This window comes from Hibiscus syriacus, unplaced genomic scaffold (assembly GCF_006381635.1).
Source record: "Hibiscus syriacus cultivar Baekdansim isolate YM2019G1 unplaced genomic scaffold, ASM638163v2 tig00110195_pilon, whole genome shotgun sequence".
In the NCBI taxonomy this organism is placed as follows: domain Eukaryota; kingdom Viridiplantae; phylum Streptophyta; class Magnoliopsida; order Malvales; family Malvaceae; genus Hibiscus; species Hibiscus syriacus.
The window spans coordinates 1,752,583-1,776,240 of record NW_024062621.1 but is presented as its reverse complement, the minus strand read 5'-3'; the positions used below and the strand labels follow the sequence as shown (position 1 = coordinate 1,776,240).

The 23,658-nt window shown below is 34.5% G+C and overlaps 3 protein-coding genes across 4 annotated transcripts; all 3 read left to right on the top strand.

Moving 5' to 3' along the window:
• The first annotated feature begins 295 nt into the window (after positions 1-295).
• LOC120218316 lies at positions 296-3,916 on the top strand. The gene is made up of 3 exons (XM_039215301.1): positions 296-479; positions 1,726-3,548; positions 3,662-3,916. The coding sequence occupies exons 2-3, from the start codon at positions 1,830-1,832 to the stop codon at positions 3,830-3,832; spliced, it is 1,890 nt and encodes a 629-aa protein (XP_039071232.1). The 5' UTR covers positions 296-479; positions 1,726-1,829; the 3' UTR covers positions 3,833-3,916.
• Positions 3,917-4,471: 555 nt separating this feature from the next.
• On the top strand, positions 4,472-23,658 carry LOC120218315 (60S ribosomal protein L23-like). Of its 2 annotated transcripts, XM_039215300.1 has the most exons (6): positions 4,472-4,597; positions 4,727-5,011; positions 6,124-6,165; positions 6,284-6,377; positions 21,285-21,306; positions 23,647-23,658. In XM_039215300.1, the coding sequence occupies exons 1-4, from the start codon at positions 4,585-4,587 to the stop codon at positions 6,364-6,366; spliced, it is 423 nt and encodes a 140-aa protein (XP_039071231.1). In that variant the 5' UTR covers positions 4,472-4,584; the 3' UTR covers positions 6,367-6,377; positions 21,285-21,306; positions 23,647-23,658. The 2 variants fall into 2 exon arrangements, with proteins under 2 accessions (XP_039071231.1, XP_039071230.1); XM_039215299.1 differs by lacking the exons at positions 21,285-21,306; positions 23,647-23,658 and having other exon boundaries at positions 6,284-6,446.
• Positions 7,459-9,357, top strand: LOC120218313 (eukaryotic translation initiation factor-like). The gene is made up of 5 exons (XM_039215298.1): positions 7,459-7,719; positions 8,269-8,440; positions 8,526-8,651; positions 9,088-9,153; positions 9,224-9,357. The coding sequence occupies exons 1-5, from the start codon at positions 7,535-7,537 to the stop codon at positions 9,269-9,271; spliced, it is 597 nt and encodes a 198-aa protein (XP_039071229.1). The 5' UTR covers positions 7,459-7,534; the 3' UTR covers positions 9,272-9,357.

Here is a 23,658-nt window from a genome sequence, read left to right as displayed (position 1 = left end):
CGGTGAGTGATATATGAGAGAAAGTAAAGTTTAACTAGTAAGCATGTAATTTACCCTAAAATTAAAATTAAAACAAGAAAGTCCATTTCAGTTGATGTAAGTGACTCTATTTTGGCCTTAGTGGATTTCTGTTCATATCCTGCCTTCCTCTCCCTTTTCTTATAATCCCACCATTTTTATATCTTTCTTAAGCAAAAAGATGAAACCTTGATTAGTGCCTTAAAACAGTTTACAACTTACCAACTTTTACTATTAACAAAGTCAATATATATATTTATACACACAAACACAAATATATATATACAGTGCTTGGAAGCTTGTATTGTTTGCCTTCTTACTTTTTTCTCTTTCTATCAAACTGTAAAGCTGTCCCCTTTTCTGTATGCAAGTTGAAGCTTTTAAGCTCAGGGATTAATGGGTGATTAAGCTCTTCTGGATTGGAGTAGTTGATCTTTGTTTCTTGGATCCATTTCTTTGAGGTAAGAGAAACAAAAAAAGTTCAGCTTTTTACTTATTCTATGCATAAAAGTTTGCAACTTTCTTCTTTATTCTAACTTTGATTTTGATAGCCATTGATTCCCAGCTTTGTGCTAAACGTTGAGTTTTTCCCCTTTCTGCTTAACTGTTTCATTTTCTTTTGAATTTCAAAACCCCCATTTTTATACTATTTGGATAGTTCTGAAAGTATTTATTTCTAGTTTAAATGCTATTTTATGTTGTATGTTTGCGATTTGCTCATGATCTTGATGTTGATGTAATCAAACTTTTTAAATTTGATTGTAGGCCATAATTATGGTTCGCAGACATCGAAAAGAAAGTATAATAAATATTGATTATGATTGTTAATTAATTAATTACTTTTAGTTTAAATTTCGCTTTGTTTTTATGTCATTTATAGACACCATGAGCATAAATGTAAAAAAGGACAAGGGGAAGCATATGTTCTTGTTGATAACTTTCACTTATTAAAATCTCTCATTTTGTTCTTAAAAAATTTGATCTTTTCTCCCTTAGAGATTTTAGGTAATTTTGGCTGAATTAGCTGTTCCCCCCCCCCCTTATAGTATACTTGTTTTACTGTCCTAACTAGGAAAATGGGAAGCTAGTTGTCTGGTTATGAAGGGGAATCACCTACTTTGGATGTCATGTCATACATACATACATACATTGTTCAATATCTTTAATGGCTATTAACTTTCCTGGGATGCTTGGAAGGTTTCAGAATGTATGTTTTCCTTATGTATGTATGTATGTGTATATGTTTGTGTGTGTAACATATATACTTTTCTTTGTATCTTTCTAGTCTAGAATACTTAGTTTGCTATCTTGATTAGGACAATGAGAATCTAAGAGTCTGGTTATGCAGGGGAATCACTTACTTTGGATGTCATGCATACATATATGCATGCGTACATACATACATACATTGTTCAAGATCTTTAATGGCTGCTAGCTTTCCTGGGATGATTGGAAGGTTTCAGAATGTATGTTTTCCTTATATATGTATGTGTATGTAAGTATGTATGTATATGTATACATGTATACTTTCTTTGTATCTTTTTCAGTGTCTAGAGATCATTCCCTTCCCTTTTTGTCAATTTTTCCGGATGTTTTCATTGGATTTTCTTTGGCACTTGAGTTATAGCTTTGTTGCATTGTTTCCTTTTGTATTTGCTTCTTTTGCTTTGATTATATCGTGATGTAATTCTTCATCTTATTCTACAGATTTCTTCTGGAGTTCGAATTGTGGGTTATATAGTTTTCGAGGCAGAAAATGGTAACGAGGCCTGCCCATCATTAGGCACTATATACTTGATCCGAGACCGGAGATGGATGATGAATTTGGTAATGGTCGGAAAGACGATGAGGGTAAAGATGAGTCACTGCAGAACTTGGGAGAAAAAAGGGATATATTGGGAGAGAATGGAACTGATTATTCCGAATTAAAATCGAAAAAGCTGGCTAGAAGGGCAACTCCACAGCATGCTCTAATAGTAAATGTTGGTAAACGATTACAAGCTGGAAAAAGTCTTATAAAGGATTCGTTCCTTCCGAGTATTTTTAGCTTAGGCAATATGGTTCCGAGGCATGTGGTTACTCTAGATGAGAAATACCTTCGATGTTGCCTGGAATTGATTCGTATCAACGCGGCGAAAGCAGCTCATTGTGACATATCTGTGAACTTGAGCTCAGTAAAAATGGACATTTTATCCGGTGCATTGAATTCAGCTAAAATAGGGGATGAAGATGCTTGTGAATTTGGAAGTTTTGTTTTCGACAGTCCACCGGCAGTTGGGACCGCTGGAGTAGTCATCCATCCTGTGGAACAATGGGTCGTAGGTTCAAAAAGGGATAGTCGGAGTATGGCAAATATATTGAAGAGCCCATTGTTACAGAAATTTGGTCCATTCAATGTCGATCAAAGTTCGAATAATGTTAAAAGAAGGATAAGTCATGACTTCATGAGCTCTCCTGGTGGTTTCAGTAAATTTTCCTCGCATAAGCTAGGAAGTGAAACACCAGTGTCTGAAAATCGTAAATACAGATCCAAGACTGTACATAAAAGGCTCAGTTCCAAGTTGAGTACTAACTCAACATATTCTGATCAGTCCGTTTCTTCTACTTCAACAATTTCTCGGGGAATGCTTCAATGCACATGGAAGGGTGGGAAACCGTATTTCGTTTTCTCCTTGGATAATCAGAGGGAGGTATATGTAGCCAATATGTGGAAGGAAGGATCAGCTCGGGGTAATGGTCCGGACTGTATGTACTCGTTCCATTCAAGCAAGGGTAGTCACAAGGAACATGGGATTAGTGACAATGAGTCGAACCTTGTCGGTAAGATGAAGGTATTGAGTTCGTTCTCGATCTGTCCCCAAGGTTCTAAAATCAAGGAGACGGAGTTTGTCTTGTTTAGTGGTATTGGAACTTCGAATCCGGAGATTCAAACTTCGAGCCATAACCACAAGAAGAATATTGGTCTACAGAAAAAGGTGGTGGAAGCATTCAGGAGCAGTCATTCGTCCAATCCAAGAACGAGGTCATCTGCTTCCATAATGGAGGATTCTTCTTGGGATCCATGCCAAGATACAGTCAACAATTCCGATTCACTCGATATGAAGAATCACTCAGAGGAGGAACTTCCACCGAATCTTGAATTGGCTGCTATTGTTGTGAGGAACCATTTGCCTAAAAATCCTCTGCCTGATGTCGGGGGTTGGGGCTTAAAGTTTCTCCGGAAAACGGGTGTTAAGCAACATGTTGAAACCGTGGGCGCCGCCGTTCCATGTGCTTGTTCTCTGAATACCGGTGATTGCTCGACAAGTATGGATATTCTAGTTCCTGCAGGTATTCATGGTGGTCCAAGAATGAGAAATGGTGGCCCCTCTAGTCTTATCGACAGATGGAGATCCGGTGGACATTGCGACTGTGCCGGCTGGGATTTGGGCTGTCCGTTGACTGTACTTAAATCCAGATCAAATAAAGAACCAAGTTTGCCTTCAACGGATACATTCGATGCGTGCAGGCTATTCTATTTTTTCGTTCAGGTATTGTCACCATGATTTAACCTCAATTGCAATGTTAGAAAATATCGAACAACAGATAATACAACCCAAGTAATCATTGTGGTAACCATTGCCTCGACTTCGAAAAACTTCAGGGCTCGAAGAACGGTTCTCCGACGTTGAGGATAGCCAATGTTCATGATGGTCTGTATTTCATTCATTTTCAATCATCACTCTCAGCCCTGCAGTCTTTCTCAATTGCAGTGGCATACATCCATGCGCAAAGTCCGGATTTCCGACCGAAAATCGTAAAGCCGTCGAGGTAGCAAGATCGCGGTCCGAAGTGTATGTTAGTTGTCACCTTCTCACCATGCCATGACAGTACGTAAGATTTGCAGTCATGAACGGTGACTCGCATTTTAAGGTGCATTATGTCAATCATGAGACTGATCGAGTTGTCCACAATATAGCTTAATGAACTCTATCGAGGATCAGTCTTCTTTGGTTTGTTGACGATATTCCATAATGTATATTCAACGGTATTATTCTTGACGTGATTAACATTTAAATACATTGTCTTGTTTTCAAAAAAAAAATTACGTAAAAAGTTGCACTACCAATTTGATGATTTCATTTAGATCAAATACATTAATGTAATATTCGAACCAAATAAATAAATAAAAATTCAATACAATATCTAGTCTATAAACCTATAAATAGAATGATATTATTATATGCTTAAATATTTGAGCTCACTCTTATATGTTACAACAATATTAATAAAATATCAATTCAAACTTTAATATACTATATAAAGTTAAAAATAAAAAAATTGATCGGACATAATTTATTAAAATTTAAGTTTAGAGTTAAATTTGATCAATATCAAATTAATTTTTTAATTTTAAAAATTTTAAACTGAAATGTTGGGCCAAGGCCCAATTGTAGGGGGAGAAATCATCAGCGCCTCCAACTATCAAATCAAAGGGAACAACCTGAAGGAAAAACCCTAATTCGCTGTCTATATAATGCTAAAAAAACCCTACCTTTTGCAATAGGTCTCGCTTCAGCCGTAAAAATGTCGAAGCGAGGTCAGTATCCATCTCTCTCTTGAATCCGTTGTATGATTTATTTTAATGTTCCGCTTGTTTTCAGTTGTTTGTTTTGTTTATTTTATGGATTTTTATTGCTGAAAATTTGGTTTTTTTTTTTGTGATTAGGGCGGGGAGGTTCAGCTGGAAACAAGTTTAGAATGTCACTGGGTTTGCCGGTGGCAGCCACAGTGAACTGTGCCGATAACACTGGTGCTAAGAACCTTTATATCATCTCAGTTAAGGGAATAAAAGGCCGTCTTAACCGCTTACCCTCTGCTTGTGTCGGAGATATGGTCATGGCCACCGTCAAGAAAGGGAAGCCCGATCTCAGGAAGAAGGTCTTGCCCGCTGTTATTGTGAGGCAGCGCAAGGCCTGGCGCCGAAAGGATGGTGTTTACATGTACTTTGAAGGTACAAATCTCTCTTGTTGCTCTCACTGGATTATTGGTTTTTGTTTTGTACTATGGAATTTTGGATGTTTAAGTTTTCTTTGCTCTTTTATGTGTGTTGAGGTTCTTTAAAGAATAATGGCTTTTCTGGTTAAGCGGTGTCATGATAAGTGTATTAACCTGCACCTACTATGATTTGATACTTCCTGATACCAGCAAAATGAACACAAATGGTCGAATAATTTATCGAGTGAGGTTCCTCTCATTTGGGATCTCATTTTTCTCAATTCGATACATTTTATTGTGTTCTGCCTTGTGTTTTATAGATTATTGTAACCATTTTCTTTGGTTTTATGCTGGATCTGTTGTGTGGAGAATTTACTTTGAAAACAGGGTTTGTTAAGAGGTGTCATGATATGTACATTAACCTGCATTCTGTGAGCGGTGGAATGAACACAAATGGTTGATTATTTTATGAAGAGGGATTCCTCTTATTTGATATCTTCCTTTTTTTGTGATTTGATATGTTTGTTCTAATTCGGCCTTGTTTTATAATCTATTATGGTTTTGATGCTGGTGATGTAGTGTGGAGATTTTTTTTCAGGCTTTTTCCATACCTCCCATAACCAGCTAAATTGATTTGCCAACCTTAACCCAATACCAGGTGGTAACCATTGTTATCATCCCTGTCCAGGTTGGGACATTTGGAATAAAATGCTTCTAAAAATTTACCAGGCATAAGTCATGTATCTTCTTCAATGTTCAATGGTTGATACAGTTACAAGTCTGGAAAATTGATTGTGTCCATCGTTGCAGATGCGTTAAGTTTTGAAGCTTGCATGTGCTCCATTTGGTCCCTACATTTGTTTAGAACACATTTTAGTCTTGTTAATTAGTGAAAGCAAGTTTATATCACCAGATATAAGTCAGGTATCTACTCCAATGTCCAATAGTCTATACTGTTACAAGTCTGGAAAACCGAATGTGTCCATCGTTGCAGATGCATTAAGTTTTTGAAGACTGCATGTGCTCCATTTGGGCTCTACATGTCATCAATGTTCACGTTAGAGCTTTTCCTTTGATTGCTCGTTTCGTTTTTGATGTTCATAAACATAAATCTTGTTTTATTTGCAGACAATGCTGGTGTCATTGTGAACCCAAAAGGAGAAATGAAAGGTCGGGTGTCCAAAAATTTAATTATTATGTTCATTTTTCTCGAAATATTCATGTTCGGCATTCGTGTCCGACTTATATTTAGATATTACAATTGACATCTTGTTCTTGGTAATTTTAGGTTCTGCCATAACTGGTCCAATTGGAAAGGAGTGTGCTGATCTATGGCCAAGGATTGCAAGTGCAGCCAATGCTATTGTTTAGGAATCGAAGTTGTAAAAGATTTTGTTGTCTTTGGATCTGATTATTCTTTGTAATATCTATAGTTTTTTTATTTTTCGTAATTCCTTTTGGATTACTTTTTATATTTGATTTTGGGTTTGAAATTGAATTTACTTTATGCTGAGTTTTGCCATTAATTATAATAAATTTATTTTTATATTGAATAGTTATTGTTTTAATATTTTCTTATAATATATCATTAAATGATTAATTATGATAAATTATATACAATATAAGATAATTCGAGATAAATAAAAGTACGACATGAAATAAAAGAAATTTTATTTTAATTCAATAAAATAAACAACCTAATGGTATTAAATTAAAAAATTACAAATAAGTTTTTTTCTTCAAAATGTATTTATTATAAGAGATATTTAAACGATTAAAATTAAACTAGTATGAACCTTGAGCACAAATATAAATATTTTAAATTGAAGGCATGTACATTAATTAATAATATAAATACAATATTAGAAAAAAACATGAAAAATAGAATAAATAAAAGATGAATAATTGGGTATGTTTTAAAAAAACTGATAACTCGCAAAATTTTAACTCTGATCTAATTTCGAGTTAGTTTATTTTAAGGCAAAACCGAACTCCATTTGCAAACGTTATACCATAAATCCGAATACTAATTAACTAAAAAGTTGTATTACTTTAATCTAAATTCTCTTACAAATAAATATATTATTTATTTTACAGTTTTAAATTAAATTTAAATGTGTAAAGCCTACATAAATATATATTCAAATTATATTTTCAAAAATATCTATTTGTTTACTCAAAATCTGTGATAAAATATTATAGTTACAATCCAAATTATCATCTTTATACGAATAAATAATTTTATCTTTATTGTCAAATAATTCTTATCTAAACATATATTACTTTATAATCATTATAAATTAATAAGAAAATGGACTAAACCGACATGACATGATTATGTTTTCTATGATTTCAATCTATTTTTTCATCAGCCTTTTAATTATGGATAAAGGACAAAAGCCCGTTAATCAGTTCAAAACCCAAACCTACAATAGAAGATTCAAAACCGAAATTCCTCTCTTCTTTTTTTTCTTCCCTTTTGCCCACCCTCACGAAGCTTAAATAAAGTAAACGAAGAGAGAGGGGGAGAGAAAAACGCATGGCAAGCGCGGCGGCGGAAGTTAACGCCGTACCGGAGGAGGTTGGAGCAGAGAAACAACCGCATAAACTTGAGAGAAAATGGACCTTTTGGTTCGATAACCTATCAAAGCCTAAGCAAGGTGCCGCTTGGGGTTCTGCTTTACGCAAAGTTTACACCTTCGACACCGTAGAAGAATTTTGGTGGTACTTTTATCGAATACCCATCTCTCCTTTCTATCTATATTTTAAAAATATGTTGATTTTCAGCTGTTTTTTTTATTAGGACTTGTTCGATTTATGGGTTGGTTTGATCTGAATTTATTAATTATTGATTTATTCGAGATTTGTTTTCTTTTGAAAAAGAAAGGGTATTTTGTTTTTGTGTTTAAAATGGAAAATTTATAGGTCATAATTGTATCTGAATTCTTAGCTATTAGCAGCATTCGATGTGAAATTCATCATGTTTGTATTTATATAAATTTTGATACTATAATGTCTTTTGTTATATATATTTTGTATGTTTTGAGAGAGATGAATTTGTACCATATCATTGGATATCGCATCATATTCATGTTTTAGTTATTTTTCTATGTTTTGTTCATGTTTGTGAGATATTGTTGAACTTGTCCATTTTTTTCTGTGATTCAGTTTATCGGTATCTCTCCCGGTTCGCTCCGAGGGAACTTGAGTTGGTTTTTGTTATTTTTTTATTGTTGAATTTTGAGTTTGGAAAATACTTTTTTCATGTTTCAGTTTGTATGATCAAATATTCAAGCCCAGCAAGTTGCCCCCAGGAAATGCTGATTTCCACTTGTTCAAGGCTGGAGTTGAACCCAAATGGGAAGATCCCGAATGCGCTAATGGTGGAAAGTGGACTGTGATTAGCAATGGAAAGGCTAATCTTGAGACTATGTGGCTTGAAACTGTATGTGCTTTTTGCCTGACTAATGCTACCGCGATGTGAATCATGCATTGGGATTTTGGTTCACTCGTTGTCTTTTGTTTTTCAGTTGATGGCATTGATCGGGGAACAATTTGATGAGTCGGATGAGATTTGTGGCGTAGTGGCTAGTGTACGTCAAAGGCAGAACAAACTTGCATTGTGGACCAAGAAATCAACAAACGAGGCTGCTCAGGTATAGGAATATTGTGAGACCGTCCAAGTATCAAGTATCAATGGTTTTGAAATGTGTTGGGAATATTTATGCTCATAAACTTTTCTAAGTTCTACTTAGAACTTCAGTGATTGATCGCTGCAAAATATTGCTTCTAGGTTTATGCATATGAAATTTATGCTCATGTTTATGAGCACGACAATGACATGTTTAACTCTACCTCTGTTTGCTGATGCATTGCTGAAAAAAAATACTCATTTAATCAGTCACAGCTTTTGTGCTAAAGAATTTGGCATGCCTATATCGGATATGTTCATATACGACATTCATATTCAGTCTGAGCAGCATAGGACGTAATGTATTATTTGCAGAATTACAATTCGGTAGCCAATTGTCGATTATGCCATGCTTTTTCTGAATTGCATGTGTTGATGTTAATTGGAACCCTGTTTTCTAGATGGGCATAGGTAGGAAGTGGAAGGAGATAATCGATGTCAACGATAAAATTACTTATAGCTTCCATGTAAGTGTTATTCAATTGCGACTTCAAATGCATATTCTCTTATTGTGACCGGTTGCATTATTTGTTGTAGGATGACTCGAGAAAGGAAAGATCGGCGAAAGGCCGATACAATGTTTGAACATCTTTGTTGTTTTCTAATTTCTGAACTCAAATTCAGACGATTGAAATATTTTGAATGTGAGTTGTTGTTTTTTTTAAATTTAATACCATCCAAGATCAACATTTTATGTTAAAGAGATTTTTTATGTTCTACATATTGAAAAATTTACTACTATAATTTTTTTAATAGAAGTTGCTAATCTTATTAAAAGAATATTCAAGATTACAATAAGAGTATACAACTATTATTGTAAATTAAATACATAATTTGGACATTTTCTTATAACATTAAAACTAGTCACTTTAGATCATAAAAAGACATACATGGAAAAGGTTAAAAATCCAATCAAAATACTTGAACAAAAAATAAGTACAATTAAATTTAATTATATTGATAAACGAACCACGAGAGATAAAATTATTGAAAGACTATTGAGAATCACAAATTAGAGTCGAGTTTCATGAGAAACTATCTACGATCACAAAATCGTGTCTAAATTCAACCTGAGGGTTCGTAGTAGGGAAACTATTCACGATAAAAAAATGTGCCACAAAGACAGCGAAAAACATGCTATAAATGTAGCGATAAATGTTTCACAAAGGTATAATTATTCTTATATTTAAAAAAAAAAACTAAAAGAGAAGATAATCAACGGTTGACAACCAATATTAAAATCGATTTATTTAAACAAAATCAAAGAAAAAATTGATATGATCTATAAAAAATATATACCCTCGAAGAAAAAAGAAAAGAAAAGGGGGAGGGGATAGGAGAGCGGCTTATTTTTATGTTCTACATATTGAGAAATTTACTACTATAATTTATGAATGTTAAATTTACCCTCTTTTATATAGATTTTGGCATATTTATATTATTTCTATGACGATAGTTATCAGATAACATATTTATAAGTTAACGTATAATACATTGAATAAATCTTATTTTGTTTCACTTCTTTCAAGATTATTATTCTTTAAAATTTATGTTCATTAAATTGATTAATTATATTTGTTTATTTTTTGGATATCCATTTTATTATCCAAAAAAAAACAGAAGCCGGCTAAAAACCCAGTTTAATACATTAACAACAGATAATCTCTAGCTATACAAAGTCTATAGAAAACAAAAAGCAAGATACACCAATGCTCACTATATTCCCCAACTTACATAAAGGGTTGCATTCCTTGAGTCCAATCTGCCGAAGGACCAACCAACCAAACGAATCCGGATGGTATCTCGAATGTCCTCCAGCATATCGTCCATCAATCTAGCCTTGCCTCCAAACAACCTATTGTTCCTTTCTTTCCAGACGTACACATGCCCAGTCAACGCTAGCTTCAACACTCGCACGTATATTTGTTTATTAAATATAGAAAAAATAAACATAAATAATATAAATATATAAATAATCATATATATATATATAATTATTATAAAATATTTTATATTTTATATAATCTTTAAATAAAACTAAAAAATATCATTTGACAATTAAATATAAGATCAATAAATTTACATAATTTAGTTTACCATTACATTAATAATCACTTGTTAAAAGTACTTTTATCGATATAGATTTATTATCTGCCATAAATAAATAAACCCTAGCGCGCCGTCCTTTTTTTCTAACCCGCCACTTGTTCCTTTTTTTTCTAACCCGCCACTTGTTCTTTTTTTTCCTCATCTTTTGGTTGGTAGAGGACAACCCTAGTCTTAGTATTGTTGTCGTTGTCAGTATTTTTTATATTTTTTTATCTCATATTTTTGGTGTTTTTCCGAAATATCACCGGTGATCGGTATATTTATCGATCTAACAACTGTCATATTATATTTTTTGATTTAACACCCGTAGCAGTAAAGCGTGCTCCCTGACTCACGCTATACGCTGATTTGACGTCACGTGGGGTATAATGTGCCCCCTGCACTGCGCTATACGCTAACTAGGTTACACGTGGGGTATAGCGCACCCCCTGAACCGCGCTATATCTGTGTATCTAGACAATTATATTTAACGCGGACCCTGATCCGCACTATACTATAATTACATATACCGCGGTGCAGGTACCGCGCCTTGTATGACTATATATACCCTTCTCTTCCGGTTATGTTCCTCACATCTCTCCTCTCAACTTATAAATTATTACAATAATTCTGTCAACGAGTCAATAATTTTGGCAATCTTCTCATATTTAGTTTAGAAGTTCGTGCGATTTTTCGTTATAAGATAATTTTATTATAAATTTTGTTATTATACTCATTATTTATTATGATTATTTGAAAAAATATTATACTAATTATTTTCAATTAATTTTTATGTTTGTAAAATTAAAAAGCGAGAGTATACGTCGAAATAGTTTTACGGTGCAAGTAATAATATAAAATTATATTATTTAAATTATTTACGTTGATGTGTAAAAATTTATTGTGTTATATTTTCGTTCATATATAATTTATTTAATTAGGTTTGTTTCAGTTATTTTTTTTTTGCAGATATAATACTGTCGTACTTTTAAACTCAAAGAATGGCGTGACTTTCAGCTATTGTTTATTATGATGGTGAAATTCGAGAAGATGAAACTGGCGTTGTTTTCGTATCAAATGAGCGTGTTAAAATATCATTCAAGATAAACATAAATCTTGAGGAGCTGAAAACGAAGATTTCGAGGAAGATTCATGTTGGAAGTAGTAAAAGAATGTCGTCGTTGCAGTACAAATTTCCAACATCATTGTTGACATTAACTTATACAACGTTCAAACTTTCGAACAATGATGATGTTGAAATGATGGTTGAAGCTCAAAGTAATTATTCAGACGCCGCTATTGAGATGTATGCACATTTTGTTCAAGTGTGTGCTGTTCGGGGTTAATCATTAAGCTCCCACTATGGGCTTGCTGAACAAGTTGATCAAGTTGACAGCCTGACTACAGTAATGTGTAATGATTTTAATGCCATAATGGGGATACATTCATCCGTAACTCCTTACGATATGTATCGAGGTGGGTCCACGAACAATCCGTATGCCAACACCGCGTCCAGTTTAAGGGGAAGACATTCATCTGCAAATTTCTTTGACCATATGGAGATGCCATCGACGCAACCATCTGTGCAGTTTCCATTTGACACGATGGCTTCAAGCTCCAGGGGGAGGCATTCGACTGCGAGATTTTTTGATCTCAATGCCGATATGCCTTCCAGTTCAAGGGGAAGGCGTGCAAGTAGTATGCTATTCGACCTAAATGTGGAGAGCATGGAGGAACCATCATCTCCACTAGAAGAACCGCTTCGTGAACCTGGTGCGGATGGTGCTGAGACTGGACTATTCATTCACTCAGAATCACCGCAATTCAACTCCGATGATGATGAAGTTCCAGGAAATGTGGCACAAACTGACCCTCCTACACACATGTATGAAGCTGATTATGGTGCAATGTACGTGCCAGAATTTGTGGATATTCCTTATCTCGGTGACTATGGAAACTGTGTCGGGGGATGATGGTACTGTGTCAGATCACGTCTCTGTCGACGTCGTGGAAATGTCTGCCCTCGTGCATCCTCGGGAAGCAGAAACGGTTTCCCGTTACTGTTGAACCACTCATAATAACCTTCAACAACACTCAAGAGGTCAAGAAAAATGGGCTCTCTATAGGGAAGGCGCCGATGTTGATCCTCCCACAACACAACCCACTCATGATACCTCACCAGCCAATCTGTATCTGTCTTGTCGCGTCTATCTAAGCTATGCAACTCGTCCATATTATGCGGTGCATCCGGAATTGGTTGAAAACAACCAAACTGTCGGAGCACGCGATCAGTGGAGTGTCACTCGACGGTCGCATAACAGATCAGAGGGACCATCGCCATCCAAACATCTTATGGACCCCTCAACTCAGGTGGGATCACCGCCCTCACATCATCAGTAGAATATGGCACCCATTCAAACTAAAATAAATAATATATAATTTTTATCAAAATAATATTCTAATTATATAACTATAATCTAAAATCGATTTTTAAACATTAAAATTCATACCTGTGTGCCAGCCTTTTGATCGATTAGCACCCTAATTTTTTCTAAATCATCAGGTAGCTCCTGATGATTTTTTCTATCAGTAGACCACCTATACAAGGAAAATTTATTATACGTTGTAAAATTATTATATACAAAACCAGTTTTATAATTACCTCAGAAGTAGTGGAAATACGAATGGATTCTTCACAACGGGACATAAAAAAGGCAATCGATACCATGCCCAAGACTGTAGCAGTAGGAGACATCCGCCGATAGCATTACGCCTGTAGTCAATGGCTCCACACATCTCCCTGTACAGCAAAGCCAAAACTACCGAGCTCCAACTGAATGATCCAGTGAGACGAAAGTCGCTAAGATGTCGCAACCACATGCAGTGAACTAGGTTGCGCGATTTGTCCAGCATCAGCAACCCTCATATCAATTGCAATATGCATGCCCATGCATACATCTTAACCTCATCCTCAGAGGCGTATGCACTCAACTCCCGAAAATTGACATCTAACCAATTTAACGGTATCCTACATCCGATAAAACTTTCCGGGACACGTCCTAGATTTTTCCGGCACAAAGTAGTCCAAGAACCGAAAGCTATCCCAGGTGCATAGAAACATCCTCAAGCGTGATCGTGCACTCTCCGCACGGAAGATGAAATGTGTGGGTCTCCGACCTCCACCACTCTACTAAGGCATAAATAAGGTCTGGTTCTATCTTACAATGACCTTGATATCTACCTATGTAACCAAATCCAGCCTTTACTAAATACGGAAAGACACGGCTAGGTATCACTAACTTAATATTCCTAATAAAAGGATCTAATATACGGTCATTCTCCTAAAAATAAATAATTACAAAAATTAATTCTTAATATAATAATCATGCATTAAATAAATCAACAAATTATACTAATAATTTAAATTAAATTAAAACGTTAAAATGTTACCGTATCATCAAAGTGTCGAGATATATGATTTCCATCTAAGCGAAGTAGACCGCCTTCCATTATATATCTGCAAAAAATTTATATTAGCAAAATATTAAATAAAGTAAAATACTTAAATAAATTAAATACATAATATTAAAAATATTATAAAATATACATTAAACGAGAGAGTATTTGAGAGAATTTGGTGTGATGAAAGTAATTGAGGATGAGGTATTTATAGGGAAGGGTGGGGTATGAACGGCCGGGTAATTAAAGCTATAGTGCGCCCCTTGCACCGCGCTATACCCCACGTGTTAGATAAATAGGTATAGCGCGGAGCAGGGGGCGCGCTATATCCACGTGTAACCCAGTCAACGTATAGCACGGTGCAGGGGGAGCGCTATACCCCACGTGACGCCAAATCAGCATATAACGCGGGTCAGGAGGCACGTTTTACTGCTACGGGTGTTAGATCGAGAAATATAATATGACCGTGTTAGATCGATAAATATATCGATCACCGGTAATATTTCGGGAAAAACGTCCATATTTTTATTTTTTCTTTTAATAAGTATCTTAGTGGTATGATTTTTTTGTATTTATGACATTTTATATTTTGACATGTTTTTAATTTTTTTTCGATCGTTTTGTCGTACATTATTCTCAAGATTAAATTTGACATCGTCGTGATTGATAAATATGACTTTTATTTTGTTATCATGATGTTTTTTTTATGTTTATGACCACTGAATTGGACTTGGATACGCAATTTGTGTTCGTAATTAGTTTTCTTATCTTGGTTAGTTATGATTTACATTTGTTGACAGTCTTCTAATAGATTAATCCCATGTTGTGATTCGTTTGTCGTAACAGTCAAATCTATTTGTATCTATCTTTTATTCGAGTTTTTCAACTTTTCTATGTATGGTCATTATACGATCTTAAATAATTAATTTTTTATCTTAATTGTTATAAGAGAATATCATAATTATATGTTAGTTTACAATTCCATCGTAAATATTAATTATAATTTTAAATATTTTTCTATCTTAATAAAATTAACTACATTTATTTTTTTAAATAAGTATATTTGTTTATATGTAATATTTTAATGATAATTTTTTTTTAATATTCATTATATTATTTTTGTGTTTATAATATTTTCATTATCATGATAATTTTTTTAATATTTATTATATTATTTTTGTGTTTATTAAATACACAGAGCATCCACGTACCAATTGAATATAAATACTTAATCAAATATATAATGAAACAAATTATACTTAATTAAAACTTAATTATTTTTGTTGACACAATTAACAAATGTTGAGGACCTAAATATATCTTAGCCTGTTTTACATAAATCACATATTTTTATTTTTAAATTAATTTTTGTTTGAGTTATCTTAATTGTAAGATTAATTATACAATTTATTAGCATTTCAGTTCAGTTCTTATAAATTATAATAAAATTTTCCAATTTTAATTATTATTTTTATGTGAAAAAAATTAAAAAATAACTATTTTCGTTATCAAAATCATTTCATATAAAAAATCATAATTTGAAATTAAAAATAGATTAAATTGTTAAAATTTTCGATAAATTCATACAATATTCTATCTTATCTTAAAAGATGATATTTGTACAAATCAAAACACAATATAAACACATTTAGATCTCACTTTTAGGGATGGCAAACGGGTACAGTTTCGTGGATTTCGCACCGCATCCGCTCCAATTGAGGCGGGGATGGGTATAATTTTAGCTGCTAGTGGGCGGGTGTGGATTTAGAAAGTGGTACCCGTCGAGGATGGTGGGCGGGTAATGGGTTTGAGACATTACCCGCCCCGCATCCGCCCGCCCCTCATCCGCCCGCCCCACATCCGCCCGCCCAGCTAAATATCCATTAAATTTTGGATCATTATGAATTTAGGTGTAATTTTAGAGAATAATTTATAAATTCTAATATTGTATAAGATATAACATGTAATTTATCCAACTCTCCAACAAATAGCAAATTATATTTTGGGCATTCATGTCTCTATTGTCCCATCAAAATCTGCATTCAGTATAGGTGGAAGAGTAATTGATCCTTATCGTAGTCGACTATTTCCGGAGACGATTGAAGCATTAATGTATGCTCAAAATTGGCTTTGGGTCGATATTAAAGGTAATATTATTATTTAGTTTATATTAATTGTCAAATTGTGCTTAATTATCTTATTAAAGTTTAGTTACTAACTTATATTAGTTTTACTTTCTTTTATATATGTAGGTAGTAGTAAATTTAAATTGGAGCGCTCTTAGTTGGAGAAAATAGAGAATGATGATTATAATACTAGAGTATTATATGTCACAAATATTGTCTGAAATTTTAGAATGTTGTGCCAAAGAACAAAAACATTATGTGTTTGTCATTTATGTTTCTAGACTTTAATTATGTCCTTTATTATGATATTTTATGTATTTTAAGATCTATATTAACACTTAACTTAAATAATCCTTGGATTATTTTATTATGTTTCTTAATGGACATATTTTTTTTATGTTTGTTGCTTATGTATAACTTAAGTTTGCTGTCAGGCGGGTCTAGACGGGTACGTCGCTAGTGGGTAGTGGGTGTGAGGATAGATTTGAGAATGTACCTGCGTGGGCGGGTGTGAATTTGAAAATTTGTACCCATCATGAGTGATGGGCGGATGATAAATTAAAAAATATTAGGTTGGTATGAGAATAGGGAGGGAGTATCCGCACCAGACCCGTCCGTTTGCCATCCCTACTCACTTTTATGTTCCAAGTTTCATCGATTTATCCTCCGCCGTTGACAACTCACCCAATAGAAAATGCTTACCTAATTGATTTTTATTTTAGAGATGATTTCAAAGATTTATCCTTTTTTAATTTTCCCGATATTTTATGGATACAATTTATCATTTCATTTCAGTGTTTTTTTTTTGTTAGTACCGTCTCTTGTATTTCATCGCAGGTCAAAAGCTTGTTCCTTGCTTACATTTTCCTTCACTTTCCCAGGAAAATAAAAATCTTTGCTGATTGAGAATTTTTGGCCTGTTTTGAAATTATTCCTCAAGTTTCAAGCCTTTTTCTAGTTTCCTTCTTGGTGTCGGATCCGTCTTTCGGTTGGGCCCCGAAATTGGGCTTCGACTTAGATTAATTGGGTTAGGAGTCGCCACCGACCACTTTAAAACAAATTTAGGTGGGTCGGACACCATCTTACCTGATCTGCGTTGTACCAGAAACGTGTCGGGCTCGGGAGTCGGTTACGGTCAAGGAAGGATTAGCACCCTTGAACCGCCCTTTCGGTACCAATTAATTTGTCGGTTGTCTTAGTTGCGAAAATAAAAATTTTAATTTAAATTTAAATTAAAAAAAAACTCGATTCAAATTATTTACCTTTGATTGGTTGAAATTCTTATAAAAGAGTCGAAAATGTTAGATGGTGAAATAAATACGAAGGAAAAATATTAGTATAATAATGATAAAAATTGATGACAAAGTTAAATAAGAGTTAGTAAAAAAGAAAGATACTAGAAAATAGTAAAATAAGAGAAAATAATATATAAAAAAAATGTTAGTTTAGACTAAATGAATAAATAAATGAATAAGGGAAAAAATAATAGGATAAAATAGAAAAATTAATTAGAAACCGTGAGGAAATAAATAAATAAATAAAATAGGCATATAGAAGGGACAAAAATAGAAGTTTCACAAATCTTACTTCTGAACCCCAATATTTTCCCCAATCAAATCCTGATGAACCTTCTTTGCTTTCACAACCCGAATTTCATCTTCCAAAACTTCATCATTTGGCTGCACGAATCGCAGCTTCAAACGCCCATATTCCCTATAAGACTTGAAGTAAAAACACGGCTTCCCTCTTTCCCTATACGCGAAATCGGCGGTGGAAATCCTCCTCCTCCGCCATTTCCCTTTGACCGTACAGATTCTCCATTGTCGAATGCTTGGTCGTCGTTGCTTACCGAAAGCTTACGGTGGCTGGCTTTATGTCCACCCAAAGCCTGGTAAGAGTTAAACGCTTTATTGCAAACGCTGCATTTGCAGTTCAGTTTCTTCGTGGGTTCCGGTGCTAGAAGAGAGCGGTGTTGACTTGGGTTGATGGAAGCTCCGCCGCTTGCTAGCATGATAAGACAAAGCGCTAAGTATTCTTCCTCAGTGGTAATTTGATCGAAAGGCGACCTTTTAGAGCCCTTACGCTTGGTAAAGGATTCCAAGCAGTGCAAGTTACTATGGCGAGATAGATGGTAAAGTTTGAAGCTGCCCCCTGTTTAAAAGCTTCTACAAATCTGAAGAGAAAACAACGAGAGAAAATGGAAAATATTGACTAGTCTGAAGAACCGTGGATTGTCCATGACACAGCGCTATCTTTCACCTTGTTTTTTTTCACCCATATTTAATGCACGGAAGCAAAGCAGAAAGCTACCATAGAGAAGAGGAGCCCCCCTAAGAGTTAGTAAAAAAGAAAGATACTAGAAAATAGTAAAATAAGAGAAAATAATATATAAAAAAAATGTTAGTTTAGACTAAATGAATAAATAAATGAATAAGGGAAAAAAATAATAGGATAAAATAGAAAATTAATTAGAAACCGTGAGGAATAAATAAATAAATAAATAGGCATATAGAAGGGACCAAAATAGAAGTTTCAATATTACTTCTGAACCCCAATATTTTCCCCAATCAAATCCTGATGAACCTTCTTTGCTTTCACAACCCGAATTTCATCTTCCAAAACTTCATCATTTGGCTGCACGAATCGCAGCTTCAAACGCCCATATTCCCTATAAGACTTGAAGTAAAAACACGGCTTCCCTCTTTCCCTATACGCGAAATCGGCGGTGATTCTCCATTGTCGAATGCTTGGTCGTCGTTGCTTACCGAAAGCTTACGGTGGCTGGCTTTATGGTCCCCCAAAGCTGGTAGAGTTAAACGCTTTATTGCAAACGCTGCATTTGCAGTTCAGTTTCTTCGTGGGTTCCGGTGCTAGAAGAGCGGTGTTGACTTGGGTTGATGGAGCTCCGCCGCTTGCTAGCATGATAAGACAAGCGCTAGTATTCTTCTCGGTAATTTGATCGAAAGGCGACCTTTTAGAGCCTACGCTTGGTAAAGGATTCCAAGCAGTGCAAGTTACTATGGCGAGATAGATGGTAAAGTTTGAAGCGCCCCCTGTTTAAAAGCTTCTACAAAATCTGAAGAGAAACAACGAGAGAAAATGGAAATATTGACTAGTCTGAAGAACCGTGGATTGTCCATGACACAGCGCTATCTTTCACCTGTTTTTTTTTCACCCATATTATTGCGGGCTCATGTCTTTTTTCGAGATAAATAAATGAAGGGAAAGCTGTCATCTTTTTTTCCTCTAAAAATAACCTCCCCCTTAATTATTTAGGAGTAGGCCTTTTAAAAGTGATGAAAGTGGTGAACATGGGGCCAATAATTATGGAGAGGTGAGTGGTCAGATTATGGACGTTGTGGGGGGTATTGAAATGGTGGAGATAGCAATAGAGGTTCCCTTATTTTTGGGTAGTGGGTAGTGGTGGAGTAGTAGGTTTGAACATGGGTTCCTACAAAAAATAAAATAAAGAAATTATTAATAATAATAAATAAATTATAATAATAGAAATATAAAACTCGGTCAAAAACGGGTGTCTACACTTGGAAATTGGATTTGCATTTCATGGTTTTCATTATGGTGTCAAAAACAAAGGGTTGACTTTCTTATCGGGATTTATCAGATTGAAGGATTCGACTTTCCACATATTGAAAACCCAGAATAAAAAAATTCTTGAATTTGAGGTTAGGGTTTGATCATTCATCTCCTTTTGCTTGGATTTGCATTTCATGGTTTTCTTTATGGTGTCAAAAACAAAGGGTTGACTTTCTTATCGGATTTATCAGATTGAAGGATTCGACTTTCCACATATTGAAAAACCCAGAATAAAAATAAATTCTGAATTTGAGGTTAGGGTTTGATCATTCATCTCCTTTTGCTTTCTGGGTAGCTGGGGTTTTTTCGAAAATCACAATCTATCCCAGAGATCCCTTTTTTTTTCTTCTTCTCTTTTCAGATTTGAGTATGAAAGTCTTGTTCTTTTTCACCTAGTTGACCTAAGGGGCTTTATATTTTAGTAGAATTGTCAATGGATGCTATCCGAATGATGCGAAGGATGTTAAGGAAATAAAAAACAGCTTATGTGCCATAGATTCTGCAGAAACTGAAGATCATACTGATGGAGAAGATTACAGTGAGTCAAATGCTTTGTTGGTACCTAAAAGAAACGGTTGTATCAAGCAAATCGGATAAGACGAGGCGAAAAGTCCAATGGAATGATAGAAATGGAAACAAACTTGTGGAGATCATGGAATTTGAACCAAGGTAATTGGTTCATTTTGGACTTTATCTTCCAACATGGCAGTGTATTTCTGTTGAATGTTTGAGAGTTTTGATACTTTTGGCTATGTTTTGTCACGAGTGATCTTTTTGTTTGAAATTTATTCCCAATTATGCATTTGATGAAGTTTCTGAACATAGTTCTTTATCATTTTAGGTATGTTTGTACACTAGAAATTTCATATACGTTTGTTTGTATCTGAAAATCCTTGTCTTTTAGTTTGTCCTTATACATGGTATGTTGTGGGTACAAAATTTACAACTTTATATTGCATATAGCTTCACCTTTAAGGCAATGCAATGTATTCCCTCTTTTTTATGATAAGTTGAATCTATGATTGTAGAGGTGGATTCTCTTAAACGATAGTCGGTTTAGGAGGTTTGCTTAGGCGACATTTGTTATACTAATTATCGGTTTATGTCAAATTTTCATTTGTTTTTTCCTTTTCCAATTTGATTATAACTGGTAAAGTTTAGTTAGCAACTTTATGTTATGGTGCCAAACGGGTCTTCACAGCATGTCTTTGGATACTTCAACCATTGGGATTTGTTTTGCGCATTTCTTCAAAAGTTCCGTTCACGTTAGCTATGGAGACAGTATCTGAAAAATAACATGTTGAATTCTGAGGGGGTTGTGCTTTATGTTCTGTTTCTCTGGCTTGTGATCTACTCCTTATAATGCATTGCCAACCGGCTATCTGAATACATCGTAGTGCTACCAGTCATAGATTAGAGAATGCAGATCGAGCTGCTGATAGATTAGTTTTCTGTTCTTGATTCTTCAATTAAAACATCAAGAGCTTTGCTTTTAAGTACAATGGACTATCGTTTCTAATTACATGATTTGAATAGTCTTGGCGTATTAACTATGAATTACTTGAGTTGGATTCTATTGTACAGTATATGATGTAATATTTTTTAGATCAAAATATGGGTGTATTCTGGATCTTCGTAAGAATTAGTATTTATTGTATGCCCGAAAACCGATGTACGAACAATCCTGCAGAATTCATGCATATATTGTTCAGTGGATATAACTAGGTTTCATGCATTCCCGATACAGTCGAACTACAATAGAATTAGTTGATAGTCTTTTTTCTTTGATTCACGATCATATCTCTCTCATCCTAATGTTCTATCTGTGCCTGCAGTGATGTGAGCGATTCTGATGATGTCAATGACGAGGATTCCTGCATTTGTATAATAATGTAGATATCGGATATGTCTTGCTAGAAAAGCGACGGGAGCTCGTTTTTCAACTTTGATTTTGATATCTTGCTACCAGACAGCTCTGGTTTCAACTAGCTTTTGGAAGGATAGGTTAAATGTTCCGAAGCTGACTCAAGGCAGGCTTCTCACATTTTTGCAGTTCATCCAACTGGAGTGTTCCCCAGAGGTGGTTTGGGTGTTTCGCGGCGCCGTCAACAGATGAGAATTCGTGGGAGCAGATAAAGACGATGGTTAACTTCCTTGCGTGATGTGTATTCGGTATTCACCAATCATTAATATCTTTTCATTTTTTTCTCTTTTTCTTGTATGTTGATATTATACGAGTTGAACAACGTTTAAGAGACAGCTTCCATTGTCGACACTTGAATCTTGTTTACAACTTATGCTTTTCCACTCGGATACTGTTAGGTCGAGTCAGATACGGATATGTTCCTTTAAAACTGCAAAGGGATCCGAGATATTGTGTAATTCTAAGTTACACAAACTCGAGTACCGAAAATTTCTGAACTGATAACAAAATGTTCTTGCAGTTGCTAGAATTATTCAAAGTTGCAGAGTTTATAAATTATGCATATTCTGATTGTCTTTTTTAGAACATAAGACTTTCATTATTGAGCATCTTTATCACAAATTTGCTGCATGAATTGGTTGTTACATACACCGGAATTCTGTTACGATCCGGTTTTGATCATTAATAGACATCAGAGCTCTGCATATTTGATCGGAAATTTCGGTTACAATCCAATTTGGATCAATGATAGATATCAGAGCATTGCAGTACTTGATCATATCACTGTGACGGATATATGCAGGGACATGCAAAATAATGGCTTCCAGGACATGGCTATCGGAGCTTTGCAGCATTAGATTGTACCAATCAGAGGGGGGCTAGGCATGATCAACATGTGCGACGGAACAGGGCCCCGGCAAGGCCCCAAAAAATTAGATTTATTACTATTGTTACAATAAAAAAACAAAGTATTATGGATCAATGGTAAAATTTTTGAGCCCAAAACCACAGAACTTAGGGTCGAATCTTTAAAAAAATTGAGATTTAAGGGTCTCTTTTTAAGAATTTGCACAGGGTCTCCAACGTCCTAGTCCGGCCCTGGTAAACGATAATCATCGTAGTCTCTACAAGTCATGAATCTATAATTAGTTTCACTTTCTTCTCTGTGCCAAAATCGATGTGCGGTGAATTTCATCCGAAACTGGATCATACATTTGAACATTCATGTTGAACCATACTTTTTTCCCGGTTTTGATGCTGGATCTCTCTTTATGCTCTTCACTGCAGTCAACAAAAACAATCCAGTTCTTTTAAAAAGATGGTACATGTTATGTTATTTTCGAATTAAAATGTACGACACGTTACTCGGATTCGAATGTGTGTCTGGTAACATTTTCTTTTTCAAAATTGTCATATGAACAACTTCGAAAAAAAATGAAAAAAATCGAAATATAAACTACAAACTATGAAGCTTTAAGCCAGTAACTGAGCTGATAACTTGAAGAAATCTTAGAAATGGGGGTTTCTTGAGAAACAGAAGAATCCAAGGATTCAAGGTAACAATTTCTTTTTAAAGACAAGAAAGAACATTGTCTGAAATCAAATTTAAATTTTAATATTAACTAAAAATATCATGTCAATGCAAAAAAAATAAAAAATAGATTAGAACTCTAATATATAATATATTATAAAAATTATTAAATTTATGTATGATAATAAATATATCATTTTAATTGGTATTATATATTATATTCCATCCCAGATAAGACATTATATTTTTA